At 47.7% G+C, this 16,739-nt stretch overlaps 1 protein-coding gene across 2 annotated transcripts in view; it reads right to left on the bottom strand.

Moving 5' to 3' along the window:
* Positions 1 to 732: 732 nt before the first annotated feature.
* BRPF3 (bromodomain and PHD finger containing 3) overlaps positions 733 to 16,739 on the bottom strand; it is a 54,558-nt gene continuing 38,551 nt past the window's right edge. The window contains exons 15-16 of one of the 2 annotated variants that reach the window (XM_081294346.1): positions 14,084 to 14,228; positions 733 to 1,148 (exon numbers count right to left, since the gene is read on the bottom strand). In XM_081294346.1, the coding sequence (XP_081150472.1) occupies positions 14,126 to 14,228 (103 nt within the window). In that variant the 3' untranslated portion in view covers positions 733 to 1,148; positions 14,084 to 14,125. The remainder of the gene's footprint in view (positions 1,149 to 14,083; positions 14,229 to 16,739) is intronic. The other variant, XM_081294345.1, reaches the window with a different exon arrangement.

The following is a 16,739-nucleotide window of genomic DNA, read 5'->3' as shown; positions in this document are numbered from 1 at the left end:
GTTCCAACAGCTAAGAAGAAATTGAATCATTAGAAACAGGCGGGGGAGTGGGCGTCTCCTAGACAGTGTCATTACAGGTGCATTGTGGGCCAGTCCCAAGGTATCAAGGGCAGGGCTGGTCAGAACCCTGCTGATGAGGTTTGGGCTTGCTGATGTCTGGGGAGGGCAGGAAGGGTGAACAGCCTCCCTCTGTGGACTCGGAATGGGGGTTGTCTGAGACACAGAGGTGGATGGGATGGAGTGGGGCACAGGGGGTCGTGATTGAAGGTCTGAGCTGAGAGCATCCACCTGGGCCCCTGAGGTCTGAGATCCGGGCTGGCTCTAGGATGGGGGTCTCTTCGAAGTGTGTGGCTGTGTGGAGGGAAGAAGCTGTGCACCCCTCTCCCTGTGGAGGAGGAGAGCCCAACCTGGGAGGTTCTGGCAGGCAATTCTCCGGAGAGGAAGAAAAGTGGTGCTCAACCCGGGAAACTGCTCATCCAGTGAGTGAGCAGCAAGCCATCTGAGGTCACCTTGCTGACACTGAAGGAGAAAGAGGGACCAGTCTGCCTCCATGGAGCAAAAACAAGACATGCCGTTGAGTCCTGCTGGCTTTTCCAGGGCAGCACAGTGTCGCCAGTCTGGGAACTGGGTTGTCTGAGCTCAAGCCACAGCCATGTGAGTGGCACACCTGGCAAGATATTTAAATGCAAGTTTTTGCTATTAAAAAATGGGAGAATAATAATACCTCTGTTAAAGCACCTACTCATAGGGACTTGTCCTGGTACACATTAATTGTTAACTTGTTTTTACTTATTTATTTGTAATTTCAGCCCAGCTGGGGGCTTGGACAGTGGTATGATCAGCACATAGAGACTGAATCTGTGTCTGAGGTGGATGCACGTTAACCAAACCCACAAACCCAATAAATGAGCTGCCCGTGAGTGTTGCTAAGTCCATTGAGATCCCTGCTCTGCAGAGCACAGACTGTGCTCAGAGGCCCCTTGCAGGACAGGATCACTTCTGCATTCTTGCTTATGTCCTTATGTCCAGGGCCATTCCTGCTACTCGCCTAAGATGTGTTGGTCCAGCAGGATCCCAGTTCATGAATATTTGCCGAATGAGAAAATGGTTACTGTGGTGCTCTCTGCAACGGCAAGACTGGAAACAATCTAAATGTGGAACAGCAGAGAGCAGGTTATAAGATTGTGGTTCCATCACCTCACAAAACAGAAGAATCACGGCAAAGGACAATTAAAATGGTGATATAGGAAGGCGGAGAAATGCTTGTGATGTAATTTTAGAAAAACAAAAGAAATCAAAATGGTCGGGCCATGAGATGTATCTCTGTTTATGACATTTTGAGTGACAAAGCAAAGTTCAGAGGAGGGTGTGTGATGTCACCATCAGTGTAAAAGAGAGCAAAGTGGATTTAAGAATCCACTTGCAGCTATAAGCATACGCCACCTCTGAGAGATTCACAAAAGACCAAAAATGTTGGTGTCCTCTAGGCAGGGGACAGGGTGGTGACAGCAGGGAGACACAACCCTGATAATACTTCTGCCTTCTCAATGTTGAACCAAGCAGATGTGTTTCTGATTTTAAAATTAAATAATTTAAAATGCCTTCTGGTTTTAAAACAAATGTTTCTCTCTTCTCTGTTCCTTAAGTCTAAGAATCATGTCCTGCTCCCACCCTCAAATTTTAAGGTTTTTTGCTGTCAATAGTCATTCTTAATAGGCTGTGGTAGCTCTCTCTGGAGTTTTCCCTCCCCCTAAAAAAGCTTTTACTAAATTGAGGCTGAATCTTCAAATAGGTGGTATTTTAGAATCAAGGAAATATTGTAGATTAAAAAAAGGTGGGTGTGTGAAAACCACTGTGTGGGGCAACTGGGCCATCTTTCTTTTTCAAAATGATCTTCACTGTTATGTTTGTATCATTTCTTCAGTTTTTCCTTGAAATGTAACTTAGACTGTTTCAGGGGTCCATCAACAGTTTGGGAAGAGTTCCCTAGCCCTAGGGAACAGATGATTGGCAACGCAGTAACCCCATGAAAGTCCCCATTTCCTCAGCTTAGTTTAGCTTAAATAATTGACCCCAAAGGCCCTGGCTCTATGTTTTGTTGTGTTACAAGGAAAGACTCCATGACCTTGGGTTTTTCAAGAGACACCATCTTCTAGGAGTTGACTGATCCAAAATAAAGAAATACGTGGCCACCAGGGAGTCTGTTCCAGCCATTGGTTCACACCTGAGTTTGGTAGCAACTCTTGCTCTGATGCACAAAACAAGTATTGAGTTGGGAATATTGGTTCAGACAAGAGGCTGCTAGTCAGATTGTCATGAGGGAAGCCCACTGAATATTGTGACCAAAAGGTAGCTTTGGAACATTGATTGTGGCTTCCAGAAGTTAGACAGTTCTGCATAAACTCTGTGGATAAAGGACCTATTGGTCAAATGAATACAGTTCAGAAATATGCAGATGAAGTTGGCCCATGGTGGAGCATGCCCACAATCCAGTGACCTGCACATGGGAGGCTGAGACAGGAGGGCTGCAAATTCAAGGCTAGCCAGGACAACTCACCAAGGCCCTTTCTCAAAATTAAAAAAAATAAAAAAGTAAAAGGTCTGAAAATGTAGCATCATGTGAGAGGCCCTGGGTTGTTTGATTCCCAGGAAAACACACACACACACACACACACACACACACAACCAGAAGAGCTAGGGAGAGAAAGACAAGCCCTTGGAGAGTCACCATGCCATCCTCATATTAAAGGCACTAAAAAGTTCTGTGTGGCAGTTTGCCTTGGTTTCTGGCTTATCCTTTCTCCTTTTTCCTGGTTAAACAAATCCTAATTCTGTTTACATTCTTGGGGCAGCTATGTCCTTTAGGGAAAGCAGGCCCTGGATGGAACAAGGGAGATTTAAAAAGGGCAGATAAACACAATCCTGGCCAATAAGAGAAGAAATCTGCTGGGGGGTTATGAGAAAGCTGTCTTTGTTCTTTGAAAACTGACTCACAAAAATTCTGCATCCAGTTATGGCTGAGTAGCTCCCATTGGGCCAAAACCTCCCACATGACAAAATTATAAAACGCAATTATGAAAACACTTGAGAAAGATCCAAACAGCATGGATACTGGGGAGAACACTAGGAGGAAGGGAATAGCACAGGGTGTTTGTTTTTATTTTTATTTTCTTGGAGCTTTTTGCCTAAGGAAAGCCACCAGTAAAGGTTATGTGAATGCTTAAAACTTGGATATAAGCCCACAGTAGTCCTGGCATGAAAAACCAGAGGACAGAATTCTAGTGACCACAAAGCTGGACAGTGAGACAGGAAACCCTGCAAAGATGAAGTCACAAACAGGTAACTCCAGATTCTGTGTCTAGACCCTGTACATCACTGAACCCCACCTGTGTGGTATAGACTCCAAGCAGCACAGCCAAGTCTAGAAGATCTAAATTAAGATTTCAGCTCCTATCCAACAGAGGGGAGACAGCATTTCCAGTTTGAGAATTCAGCCAAGGTAACTGTCTGATAAACAAACACAAAAAGCAGTATATTCATTGGGAAAATGAAAGGAATCCAGAGTCCCTGCACTATATAGTCACAATGCTCAGGATACCATCCAGAGGTAGTTGACATGAAAAGAAACAGGAAAATGGGACTCACAGAAAAGAGAAGCAGAAGTCAACGGAAACCAAGTTCAAGATGGTCCAGATGTAAGAATTAAATACAAGGACTTTAAAGTAACCATTATAACCACGTTCAAGAACATAAATGAAAGGATGTTCATAATGAATGAAAAGATAGGAAATCCAAGGGGAGAATCAGCAACTATAAAAAGACCACAATGGAAATTCTGGAACTAAGAATGTGACAACTGAAAGAAAGAGACCAACAAGAAAAAATAGCCCATTTTTTCTTTGCCTTTACCACTATCAGGATGTGGTGCTTGTTTTGCCACAGTTACCTTCTGGTCATGAGGACAGCTGGCCTAAGGAGGCCCAGGCACTATGCCATACATGGCACAGCAAGACAATGAACAGGACCTGAGTCCTTAATGATGTCATCAAGCCACTAAATTAACTGCCCGAGGGACTTCTCTGCTACCAGATTTCTTGTATTGGGAGAAAAAGAAAATGTCTTTATTTAAGCTATTTCTGTTTGGGTTCTGTGTTACTTATATGAGAAAGAAAGCATCATAACCCTTGCTCCAAAGTTCACTAAATGTATGTTACCACATCTTCTCCAAGTAATATCTATTGACACACCCAGAATGCTTAGTTCTGGTGTAGACCCTCGTTTCTATCTTCTAAATCTGCATCATTCAAGTTTATCACCTGTAGAACAGCAAAGGCTACAGTCTATTTTGACCAAATTGGTGACTTGAAGTCTGCAGGGAATGCATTACCAGAAAGTTCAGGTTTGCAAATTGCCGTTACTAAAGTGTGATGTGGGCAGTGTCAGCGTCTCAGCCCACCCCAGCCTACTGAATCAGGGTCTGCACTTCAACAAGATCCCAGGTGAATCACGTGCACACTGGAGCTTGAGAAGACTCCTGAGAACTACAAGCTACAATATAGGTGTTAGCTGTATGTCACTAATTAACAAAAAACTTCTTAATCTGTTCTCAGAGACCTTCACAGAATCATTTCATTTGGTTTTCACAGCAATACTGAGAGATTTTTAAAAATCCATTTATAGACAAGGAAATGAGATTCAGAGAAGTAAAATGACATTTACATGATTATGGAAAGACAGTGCTCTTCTTTGTTCTGATACTGTGTCGTGGTTTTCAGTGATTCAGACCTTCGGTGTCCAAACTGGGAGGTAAGTTCTTAGCACCCCACTGACCGTCTTTTTGTATTCTCTGTTAGGATTGTGCCCTTTTGTCCCTGAGGAGCACATGAGCAGCCCCTTCTGTCTGCTTACCAAGGGCCTCAGCCCCTGTGATGGGCCAAGTTCACGGCTATACCTAATGATATACCTAATGATACAGCCAGTGACACAGTAAGTAGCCATCTTTTAAATGTTTGCGCTCAAAGTATATTTGGTATTGAATGCCTTTCCACTCAATAGATGAAAAATGTTGAAACAAAGTTAAAAGTGAAAATTGCAAGACAAGATTATCTGTGACTTACCAGCTATAAAAATTGGCCTCAGCTATATTAGGAAGGGTGAACCTGGACTAGTATGATCTTTTCCATCCATCCAGGGAGTCCAGCCATTCTTCAACTCTGGCCTCCTCCTCCTTGACTCCACTGGGCCTCTTGACTCCACCCTCTTTTCCCTTCTCCCTGCTCCTACTGGACACTCTGGTCCTTGGACAGAGCTGATTTTCTTTTAAGCAACTGTCCCTTCCACAGGGCCCCCCACATACGTGCATGGGTGTCTGGGTTTTTAGGTATCTTTGTTCTGCGTTCCACAATGCCCAACCCCTGTTCCAAATCACTCACCAGGCCCTTTGGTTCTGCTTCCCACCTTTCCTCAGCTCTCCCTTCAGGGCCTCCTTGTCTCCCTCAGGGACCACTGCACCATTGCAGCTATCAGTGCTGAATCTTTTACTTGCAGCCTTAAGTAAAAGAAAACTCAACATGGAGTGGCTTGTGTAGTGAGGAAAGTCTACACTTTCTATTTAGGAAGCATCCTGTCTAGAAAGCCCTTGAGAAGACTTTCCCTCAGAGTTTGCCAGTTGGGAGGGGCTCACATGTCCATGCCTTAGCTGCAGCGGAGGCTGGGACAGCCACCATAGCGGGACACAGACTTCCAGAAGAAGGGAGAGAGGTAAAGGGGCAGCTTCTACTGCGGATCCAACTCTATCTGCCTCATACATCCCTGCCTTGGCACCGCCCCCCGTGCCAGCCCTTTCATACATTCCTGACACTGCCACTATTCATTCATTTAATGAATCACTCACTCATTATATTGGGTTCAGCTAGGTTATATTACAGGAACAATTAATCTTCTGCAACCAAATAGTTTGACAATGATGTGTTTTTATGGCCAGGGCATGAATTGAACTTTCTGTGCCATGGCAGCAGCAGAAAGAGAGTGTAGAGATCTATAGTAACTCTTTAATGCCCCCACCTGAAATTGACATGTGTCAGTTCTGCTCGCATCATACCGGCTAAAGCAAGTCACGCGGCCATACTGAACTTTAAAAAGGACATAGGCACAGAATTATCTTTTGCGTAGGGCAGGCAGCTTCACCAAGCATTGGTTGAGCATCTACTGCAAGCAAGGCTGATGCTGGAGAAGTGCTAAAAGTCTTTCCAGTCTAGAAGGAGGAGTCTGCCATCTGCTTTGTACCCTTGTACTAACAGGAAGCTTTCCGATGGACCACCTCCTACATTTTTGTTGCAATAAAACAACAAGGATCTGAATAGATGACAAAACCTGAAAGATGTCTCATCCCTTCTCGCAAACCTAATGCTTAGAATAGTGCTTTGCACTAGTGGAAACTTAATGTTTGCTTGTTTGTTTGAGTGGTGCAAGAGATAGGGTGAACTCATACCAGGAACAAGAAGCTGACCCTGATTTAAACAAATATGGTTTGTATTTCCACAGAGTGAGAAATCCAGCAGCCACTACAGCTGGGCTTGTTGTCTGTTCAGCAAATTCACCCAGGACCCAGGCTCTTTCTAGCCTTAGGAGATCCTCAGATTTTGGGTTTTTCTCCTTGTTATTGTGCCTTGTGGTCATAAGACTGCTGCCACAGCTCCAAATAGCATATTCACACTTAAGGTAAGAACAGCAGAAGAGGCTACAAGGGCTTTCCTCCTGTGATTGTCCATTTTAGCAAGTAACAAAAATCTTCCCCGAAGCACCCACTAGCTTACATTTCATAGCCAAAACGTGGTTCACATGGCAGAAAAAGGCTGGGGGAGAAGACATCTGGGTTTCAATCTCTGTGTTATGCAATGGCAAAGAAGGGACTGGGAATGGTTCTGGAACCAACTGATGTGTTCATCCCAAATGAAGAATATGTGCTCAGTAACTATCTGTGGAGGGTCTGATTCTTGTGATCTCATTCTTTATTTATTTTCAGTACCATATAAAGAGCTCTCTCATCACTGCAATGACTAACTAGTTTTGAGCACATCTTGAGTTTGTGCTGGGCCCCGGGCCAAGCAAGTTACATGAATTTTCTCATTCTATCTTTGCAACTTTATGACAGACTTATTATTGATCTCTGATTTACATATGAAGAAATTAAATCCCAGAGTAGTTAAGCAACCTGTCTAACTTGCTCATTTACTAGCTGGTAAGTGATGAAACAGGACTTTGAACACCAGTGGTCTCAGTCCCAGAACCTGATTTCCTATCCTAGAACTTCAGATCTAGAAGGGAACTGAGGACTCATCAGACCTTGCCCTTTATTTCCAGGGTGCTTAAACAGAGGGCCATGGAAAGAAGGTGACTCTGCTCAAGATGTGCTCAAAACTGGTTAGTCATTGCAACCTGCTAAAGGTCACACAGCAAGCCGAAGTCAGAGCCAGACCCAGAACTCAAGAGCCCTCACTCCTAGGTGTTCCTTCCGTCCACACTGGTCTGCCTCTATCTGGACACCTCACACTAATCTACTGATCTTTGGAAAAAACAAAATGTCTAGCGTGGCATACTGTGGACAATTTTTAAAAATTGTATTTGAGGGCTGGAGATATAGTTCAGTTGGTAGAACACCTTCCTCACATGTACAGGCCGTGGGTTCAATCCCCAGCACCACACACACACACACACACACACACAAATATAAAATATATTTGATTTAAGGCTTGGCAAAGTAGTTGTCTTCTTTTTTGGAGTCAAAAATTGGTGCCAGGGTGCAGTGACACATGCTTATACTCTCAGAGGTTCTGGAGGCTGAAGCAGGAGGACTGCAAGTTCAAAGCCAGCCTCAGCAACAGTGAGGCACTAAGCAACTCAGTGAGACCCTGTCTCTAAATAAAATAGAAAATAGGGCTGGGGATGTGGCTCAGTAGTTAAGTGCCCCTGAGTTCAGTCCCTGGTACCAAAAAAAAAAAAAATTGGTGATAACTTGGTTCAAACTCTGTTACCCATCTCAGTGGAAACTCCAGTCTATATGACTTTTTTTTTCTGTTCTCAAGGAGTAAGAGGAAGAGTGTAAGGGCCAGAGCTTCAGCTGGAACATACTGGATGACTTTGAGGCCCAGGCTCACGACCCAGAAACACTGTTCAGTCACATCCTGTTTGACACAAGCCTTGGGGGAGTCCCTTGAGAGAGTAGAAAAGTGTGGCTTCAAGTCCTGCTTCTGCCACTTGTTAGCTCTGAGATCCTAGGTCCTAGGCCCATTGTGGAAATTGAGGAGAACAAACATACAGAAGCACCTGGCACTAACTGGGATGGGGTCAGCGTTTGTCCCCTTCCACGGCTGCCTGCCTTGGGACTTCTAGGATGGATATGCAGCCAGCACCCAATTCCTCGAGCAGGGCACCTCATCCTGTGTCAGAGGAGGACGGGGGACGGGGCTGTAGCTCAGTGGTAGAGGGCTGGCCTGGCATGTGGGAAGCTCCAGATACTTCCCAGCACCTCAAAATAAATAAATTAATTAAAGTTGCAGAAAGATTGAATTCTTCCAGGCTGACTCCAACTGTCTGGAAAAGCCACTTGGTGTGGAATGTAAGACAGAGAGTAAAGACGCAAGTAGGGGCTCTGGAGCCCAGTGGGGTTTGGATTTAGGCTCTGTCACTTCCTATAGTGTGTGTGGGTATGTGACCTCTTGTGCCCCAATACAAGGGAGGTAACAGTGACGGTGCCCTCCTCTGGCGTTGGCACAGGATTCAACAAGGTGCCACATGTAGAGCACTGAGAACTGTGTTGCCACATGGTGAGCACATCCCTTGGGTACCCTGGGGCTGGATTAGATCTGTCAACCTCTTCAGCAGCACATTTCAGTGTGAGCTGTGCTACACATTTTCTCTGTCTCTTTTAGGGGTGAGGATATTTGGGCAAATGACTGCATGTGGTAGCAGGGTGAGGCAGCATAGCTTGTGTCGAAGACACGATTGCAGGGCAGGAGTCCTGGGCTGAAGGCCAGCCTCTACCCGCCAGCACCCCATCTAGGCTTCAGTTCTCTGCTTGCAAAATGCAGGGGTTGGAAGAGGTGATGGGTTGGGTCGCCCCTGGCTTTAGATTTAGGAGGTGACGGGGCAGGGGAGGGTGCCATCCAAACATCTGCTTAGAAACCTTAGGTAACTGAGACAGGAGGAAGCAACCATTTAGCAAAGGTAAATCATGTAATTTGGGTTCAAGAACGAAGAACACTCCCAAAATCATCTCCGAAGCCAAGAACAGCTAATTAGTCTCTTCTTCTTGGGCAAAGAGCTGGAGCCTGTCCTCCTCATCCTGGCACCCCCCCCACACACACACACACACAACCCTCCTCCAGCCTCTTGGATGGAAAGTGACTTGCCTTCCACTTCTTTCCTACGTACTAGTGTAAACTTGGCTCGCAGAGCCTTCTCCACACTCAGAAAGAAATGCATTCAACAAATGTGCACCTCCTATGTACCAGGCACTCCTCTAGGTGCTGAAAAGAGCAGTGGATATAGTCCTTGCCCTTGTGGGGCTCATGTGCTAGGGGGAGCGGACAGAGGTAAGCAAAAAAGAAGTCAAATACACAGTGAACCCTAGGTATGGTGGCACATGCCGTAAACCTAGTGGCTTGCCGCAGTCTTGGCTGGGCACAGAATCACGAGCCAATCAAGCAGGAACAAAACTTTATTTTGAAAAAGCCGCTAACACTCTCAGCGCCAGCAAGTCAAAAACCGGTCCTCCCACGAGGGTGTCCGACCGGAACCGCGCGCCCACCGGAACCCCCCGGGGTCCCCCCGGACCTCCCCCGGAATTTCCTCCTACTATCCTTCCCCAACCAATGGGAACTCTCCAAGAGTCTGGTAACATGAGTCCGTAACATGAGTCCGGTAGCAGGCCAAGGTGAACAGCGGGAGTCCAATTTGCATATGAATGTAAATCTTAACATAATCATCTCAGTGGCTAGCTGGCGTCACTTTACAACCAAAGGTGCCATACATTGTATATTTGCTTGTGGCTCCTAGCAGTGGCTCAGGAAGCTGAGGCAGGAGGATTGCAAGCTCAAAGCCAGCCTCAGCAACTTAGTGAGGCCCTAAGCAACATCTCAAAATAAAAAGGGCTGGGAATGTTACTCAGTGGTTAAGCACCATGGGTTCAATATCTGGTTAAAAAAACAAAAACCAAACAAACAAACAAACAAAAAACCCACCGTGGAGCTAGCGGAGAGCAGGATCTAACTGGAAAGAGGTTTAACACTGGCTTCTTTGGACAGCTCTGGCTTGACTGAGGATGGAGTAGGAAGACAGGGAAAGCTGAGTACTGGAGGTCAAAGAAGCAGGTAGCGAGGGCCACACCCGCTGGGGAGGTAAGTGGATAGAGAACCACTGAGGACCCAGGCAGGACCAACCACCAGAGGTGGCAGCTCAAAGTCACAGGGACACCAAGAGCAGCACCCCAGGGGCTGGGATATAGTTCAGTTGGTAGAGTGCGCGTGCGCAAGGCCTTGGGTTCAATCCCCAGCACACCCCGCTCCACCCCGCCACCCCCCCCAAAAAAAAAAAACAAGGCAGAGCCCTGCAGGCGGGGAGCCTGGCCTGCCTTGTGGGGCTGCGCTCCGCTCCTGTGCAGCTCGTTTTCCATCTGGGGAAACCTCTTTCATTTTTATAATAACAGGCAGGAGAGAGCCGCCTGCGTCCTGAGACGATGCCTGGGCACCAACACGCTGAGAAACGCCGGGAAGGACCCTATGGGCACCGGGATCGAAGCCAAAGGCTCAGAGCACAAATGGTGCCTGTGGCACGCACGGCACTGAGCTGCAGGTGACGGCTCGTTTTCTATACGTGAGAACCTGAGAACCTTCCGGTCCTCTCTGGAATAATGGCAACTCGATGGCCACCAGAGCAGCGGTGATCTGTCAGCTGCCCTGCATCGAGGGCCGCGCGGGGACACGAGGGCCGGAGGGGCTCGGCTCCTCCTGCGCCCTCACCCGCGCTCCACCCCGGAGGGCGTCTGCGCCTGCCCCTGCCGGTGGGAAGAGCGGAGGCGCTCAGAACACCCGCAGTGCTGCGCGGACCCCAAAGGTTGCCACCCGTTCCATCTCTCTGATCTTTGTTGGCAGACAAACAAACCAATTTCAAAGCCTGTGACCGGGGAATGACAAACAAGGCTGAGGAGCCGTCCTGCCTGGGCTGATTGCTGCCCAGCTGCCACTGGGAGGCGGTGTGGCCCCAGGGCAGGGGCTGTGCCGCTCTGGAGGCCCTGGGATTCCTCCTCAGCCTCAAGGTGGAGGGCAGGTCAGGTTGTTGCCCACCTGTAAAGTGGGCATGGTCATTCTTGCCAGGCTCACACAAGTCTGTTTGAGGACCAATTAAGGAAATGGTGACACATCAGGTAGGTGGGTGCTGCTCACCATGCTGAGTGACCTCCTACTGTGTGCTGGGCACACGGCTGGGGATTGCCAACTGTCCCCTCCCTGCAGAGTCCAGAAGACGGGACCTGAGCCACACTATGTAGGAGAAAGGTCAGTCAGAGGAACACGGTAGGGAAGTCCGTTTGTACAAGGAAGAATCATTTTTCTGGTGAAGTCTATGGACAGATTTGGGGAGAAGGTAATGAATGACACCAAGTGTGCCCAGTGGTTCCCCTTCCAGAGCATCATGTGACAGACACACCTGCTCATGCAAATGACCTGAGTGCAAGGCTGTTCACCCAGAAGGGTGTGTAATTGTGCAGGTCAGAAGTCCCAAAATATCTGCTAGTTAGAGGGGGCTTGAATAAACAGGCTACATGAAGAATAAGGAAAAGATCTTTGTGAGCCAATGTGGAAAGATTACCAAGAGATACTAAGTGAGGGAAAAAAAAACTGGCCAAAACAGTACAAAAAAAGCAAGGAAGACTATCTATAGAATATACCTATTTATATGTGAGAGAATGTTCTAAAACTAGTTATCACAGACTAGCACCTTTAGTTGTCTCCAAGGAAGGAAAACTGGGAAATAGGGGTAGGAATATCATTGCAAATCCTTTGTGTCCTTGGATTTTGGGGCCATTTAAATGCAATATCTATGAAAGAGAGAGAGAATAAAGAAAAAGGAGGAAGAGGGAGAGAGTGGGACTCCAGAATCAGACGTAAGAATTCCAGCTGTTCACCCAGAAGGGTGTGTAATTGTGCAGGTCCACCACTTCCCAGCTATGTGACCTTGCCCGAGTTACTCAACCTCTGAGACTCAGCCTGGGCCTGAAAGAGGCATGATAATATCATGATGCCTCCCATCTACCTGGTCTGTTGGGAGTTAGAGACTAACGAGTTTCAAGCACTAAGTTGAACGTGATTATTGTAGCAGTCATGGCTTCCCACTCTCCAGATCAGCTTCCAGACTCCCTGGAGGACATGCTGCTTAGTCACAGGGAATGTCACCGGCACCCAGCCCTTGGGAATCCCATGCTGCAGGTTACCAGGTCACAGCTGAGTTGGGAAGGGGCACTTGTCTGAGTTACATGCCACCCCCCCCAACATACTCTCTCCTAGAGCAAACACCCCAGACTAGCTACTGAGCTCTCTGGTAGGGGGTCCAGTTCAGCTGAAACCCACAGCCCTTTTTCCTGGGCTGCACCTCCCCAGGCAGATGAAAACAGCAGTTGTCAAGTATGGCTGTCAAGTTCAGGTAGGAGCGGGCATCTGAACTGCTGGCACCATGGCGATGCCTGGGCCCACCCTGGACCCCATTCTGCCCACGGAGCTCTTCATGAGGGAGCCCCAGAGGCACTCAGGGCTCTAAATCCCACATCCTTTACCCAATACATCTTCCCAAGCACATCCCAACCTTTCCACCCTCACTCTCCTGAGTCTGGCTGCCTGGTGTCTTGTCCAAGGATCCTCACTTCCCAACCCATCAATGCCCTTTCTCATACTTGCTTCAGTGATGCCTGACTTGACAGAAGCAGCTCAAATATCCCCTCCCCGAGGAACCCTCCATCTGAGGCTCTGCTGGGCCTCCTCCAAGAGCCCTAGACCCTCCAGCTTCACCACGGCTTCCTAGAACTAGACCGGTCTTGGATGACAAGGGAGCCAGCGCATGAACAGAGTGGTTCAGTAGCATTGGCCTGGTCCACTCCCAGCCCCAGAAAAGTAAGTGCTGTTGTCCTTTTCATGGTGGGGAGAAGCTGAGACTCAGGGAGGGCTGAGAATTCAGCCAAGGTGGCACAGCACATAGGTGGGGGGCCAGGGCGTGTCCTACATTTGGTTGTTTCTGCGCATGTGCTGCCCCGGCCCCTTTGAGACTCATCATCTGAGAGAAAGGGGTGGGGGTGCAGGGCAAATGGAACAGGGTGGCCCTGCAGAGAGCAGGTGGATGAGGCTCCAACCCTGGGCTCCAGGAATTAAAGAAATTTGCTGAAAATAAGCAGGCACAGGCCATAGAAGAAAGCAAACTGTCTTCCATCTAAACGGCTCAAGAGGTTCCTGGTCCAGACCTGCCCACCCACACCTCGGGCGCAGGTGCACTTTGTTCTCCACACCCTCAGTCACGTGCCGCCCAGTGGTTAAAGATTGGAGGCCACTCGGTGTCCATTCGTAAGGAATGGTGCAATCAGTCAGGAGAATGTCATATGATGGCACCCTCTGCAGCCAAGATGGGAGGAGGAAGTCCTCACGGCTCTGATCAGGAATCATTGCCAACATGCATTTGAAGTAAAAGAAAATGCCAGGTGCGTAATCGGGGAAATGAAAACCAAATCTGCACTTAATGACGATTGACCTGGATCCGTCTGGCAGGTTTAAAAGGTGATTAAGGGGAACTCTTACCGCGGGCGGGTGTGTGGAAAGTCACCACCACTTTAGAAAACTGATCGGCAGCATCTACTGAAGTCACCTGTGCATTCATTCCCTAGGACCCTGCCCAGGACCCGGAGAAGTTCTGACTCAACCCTCACAAACACCAAGTGAGACAACTAGGCTCATGCACACCACTGCTCCGCCTAGAAATAGAAGCTTGAAAGCAATTCAAATGTGCTCCAACAAGACGATGGAAATGAACCCCAGTGTCTCCATACCATGGAATTCTGTGCAACAGTGAAGATGGGCTGGGCTGGGGCTCAGTGGTGGAGCGCTCGCCTGGCACGTGTGAGGTGCTGGGTTCCATCCTCAGCACCACGTACAAGTAAATAAATAAAACAAAGGCATTGCGTCCATCCACAACTAAAAAAGAAAGAAAGAAATGATCAGTCTGCAGCTTCCTCTCAGCACCCTGAGTCTGGGGATTACAGTCATGATTGGGATAAAAATCAGAGAGGACTATTCAAAACCCCAAAAGGTTGAGGAAGTATGCAGTATGTATTTGCTGCATTTTATTATATTTATTATATACAGTGCTTATGTTTATTATATCTACTGAATACACTACTTTTTATGATTATTTGATTATAGTAAATACATATTTATTATAATATATTATAAATAAGTGACAAGATTACAAAGGAAAAAGGCATAATAGGCATAAAACTGGGGAGGTGTTCAGGGGAAGAGCAGTGGGGCTGGGGAAGGGCACAGAGAGCATTTTAAAGGCCAGCCTGGGCAACATAGGCTGTACAAGAAAAGGAAGGAAGGAGAAAGAGAGGAAGAAAGAGAAAGGAAAAAGAAGAAAGAAGAAAAGAGAAAGAGAAAAGAGAAACAAGGAAAGTCGGCCCTCTTTGTCTAAAACAGATTGCAGATACCAAGTGGGTTCATTGTATCATGGGTGTCTTTTAAATTTATATATATCTTATGGGCTGGGGTTGTGGCTCAGCGGTAGAGCACTTGCCTAGCATGTGTGAGGCCCTGGGTTCGATCCTCAGCACCACATAAAAATAAATACAGAAAATAAAGGTATTGTGTCCATCTTAAATATATATATATATATATTTTAAAAAATTAAAAAATAAATTTCTATATATCTTATAACTGTTATATCTGCTTAATACTTAATGAGACCAATGTTTAAAAATGAGGTTCAAAACTGTGTGTGCAATATGCTATAATACGTATACAAAACGGAGACGTGCACATGCGTGTGCATACACACACACACACACATTCTTATACTAAAGGATCTCTGGAAGGTTGCATCTGTGGCTGGTAAAATCCTCTGGCTGAGGACGGTGAGAGGAGTTTTGGAATTCTGAATCATATAACAAATGAAAATCAAAAGTCATAAGGAGAGAAGATTGAGAGGGAGACAACTGGTAGGGCGAGATGGAGGTTGGAGGGGAGGCACCCAATCCAGATCCCAGGCTGGGGGAAGGAAAGGGGGAAGTGGCCTTGTGGCTCTGGCTGCCGTTCCTGGGTATGTCCAGAGCCCTGCATCCAGCTCAGGAAAGCCTGTGGCCTCACCCGCCTCTGAGGACCCACCCCCTGTCCCCAGTCCTAGATGATACTCTTGAGCCTGAGGACAAGGCCAGCTTCAGATCGTTGCTCAAGTCAACCCTGGATCCACAGTCCTATGTGTCCAGAGCTTGGCTCCCTCATGAGGCTGCCCAGTCTCTTCCCCTGACCTGCCTTCTTATCTCCGACGACCTTCACCCCACCAGAGAGCTGAGTGAGTCCTTTGAAGTCACTTCAGAGTCTTCTGCACCTTCTCCTGCCTGATTCTGAACACGGTCAGCCAAGGGCACATGGGCCCTTCTCCTCTCCTTTTAATCTTCCCTCAAGGTCTGAGTATCCTTGTCAATGGCCTCATGCAGACCTGCTCCCGTTGCCTTTGTTCATCCAGGGTAGCCAACCCTTTAAAGGGAAATGGACCCACTCTGACCGGGGTCGAGCCAGTGGGTCATGGCCTCGAGAGGTAAAAGCATGGAGTGCTAATGGTGGAACTGGGGACATCAGCCTGTGGGCAAGGAAGGATTTGGACACGATGTGCTGGGGGTAGACTGAAGTGCTGAAGGCTGGTGTCCTTTGGAGCCCTGTGGGCAGGGGTGAGGAGGAGAGCCAGGGAAGGGCTGTATACTCTGAGCCAGGGACCGTCCAGCATGACTCACTTTGCAAAGAGCCAGTGCAGAGATGCCATGGTGCAAGGTGGGTGCCAAGGGTAGAGGGCAGCACAGTCGGGTGGGCACATGCGTCTGCAGACTGCACCCGCTCAGCTTCCCTCCCCACCAGTCCCTTCAGTTGGGGGTTCCCCAGTTGAAAACACCCTGGAGCAGGGTAGCACTGTAAAGGAAGAAGAATGGCTGCCTGCTGGAGCTCAGTGGAAACCATTCAACAACCAGATCCAAAGCAAATGCCCTGGGCGAGGAGCCATGTGTGACATGGATGGGGAACACCTGGACTTGTGCCTCTGCTGCGGACCTGTGTCACTGGGGAGTGTAAAACGAACAACCAATGGAAATCCGGCAGAATGGACTAAAGCTAAATATGAATCTGCCCCACCGCTGAGCGTTGCCACTCCTGGGGAAACGAGTGCTCATGTCCACCAAAGACACATACAAGAACGTTCCTAGCAGTGCCGGCCTAACAGCCCCCAAATGGAAACCCCAGTGTCCGTCAGCAGGAGAACACACAGACAGACTGCAGGGTGTCTGAACAATGAAATGCTGCTCAGAAATAGAAAAAACAAACTATAGCTACAGGCCAAACAGGAAAGAGCTCAGAAACATGATGCTGAGTGGAAGAAACTAGACACAAGCAGCGCTTTCTGTGTGATGCCATTTACACCAAGTTCAAGAATAGGCGGTC

This window comes from Spermophilus citellus (genome assembly GCF_964194105.1).
Source record: "Spermophilus citellus genome assembly, chromosome: 5".
In the NCBI taxonomy this organism is placed as follows: domain Eukaryota; kingdom Metazoa; phylum Chordata; class Mammalia; order Rodentia; family Sciuridae; genus Spermophilus; species Spermophilus citellus.
This window is presented reverse-complemented; position numbering and strand designations above follow the sequence as displayed.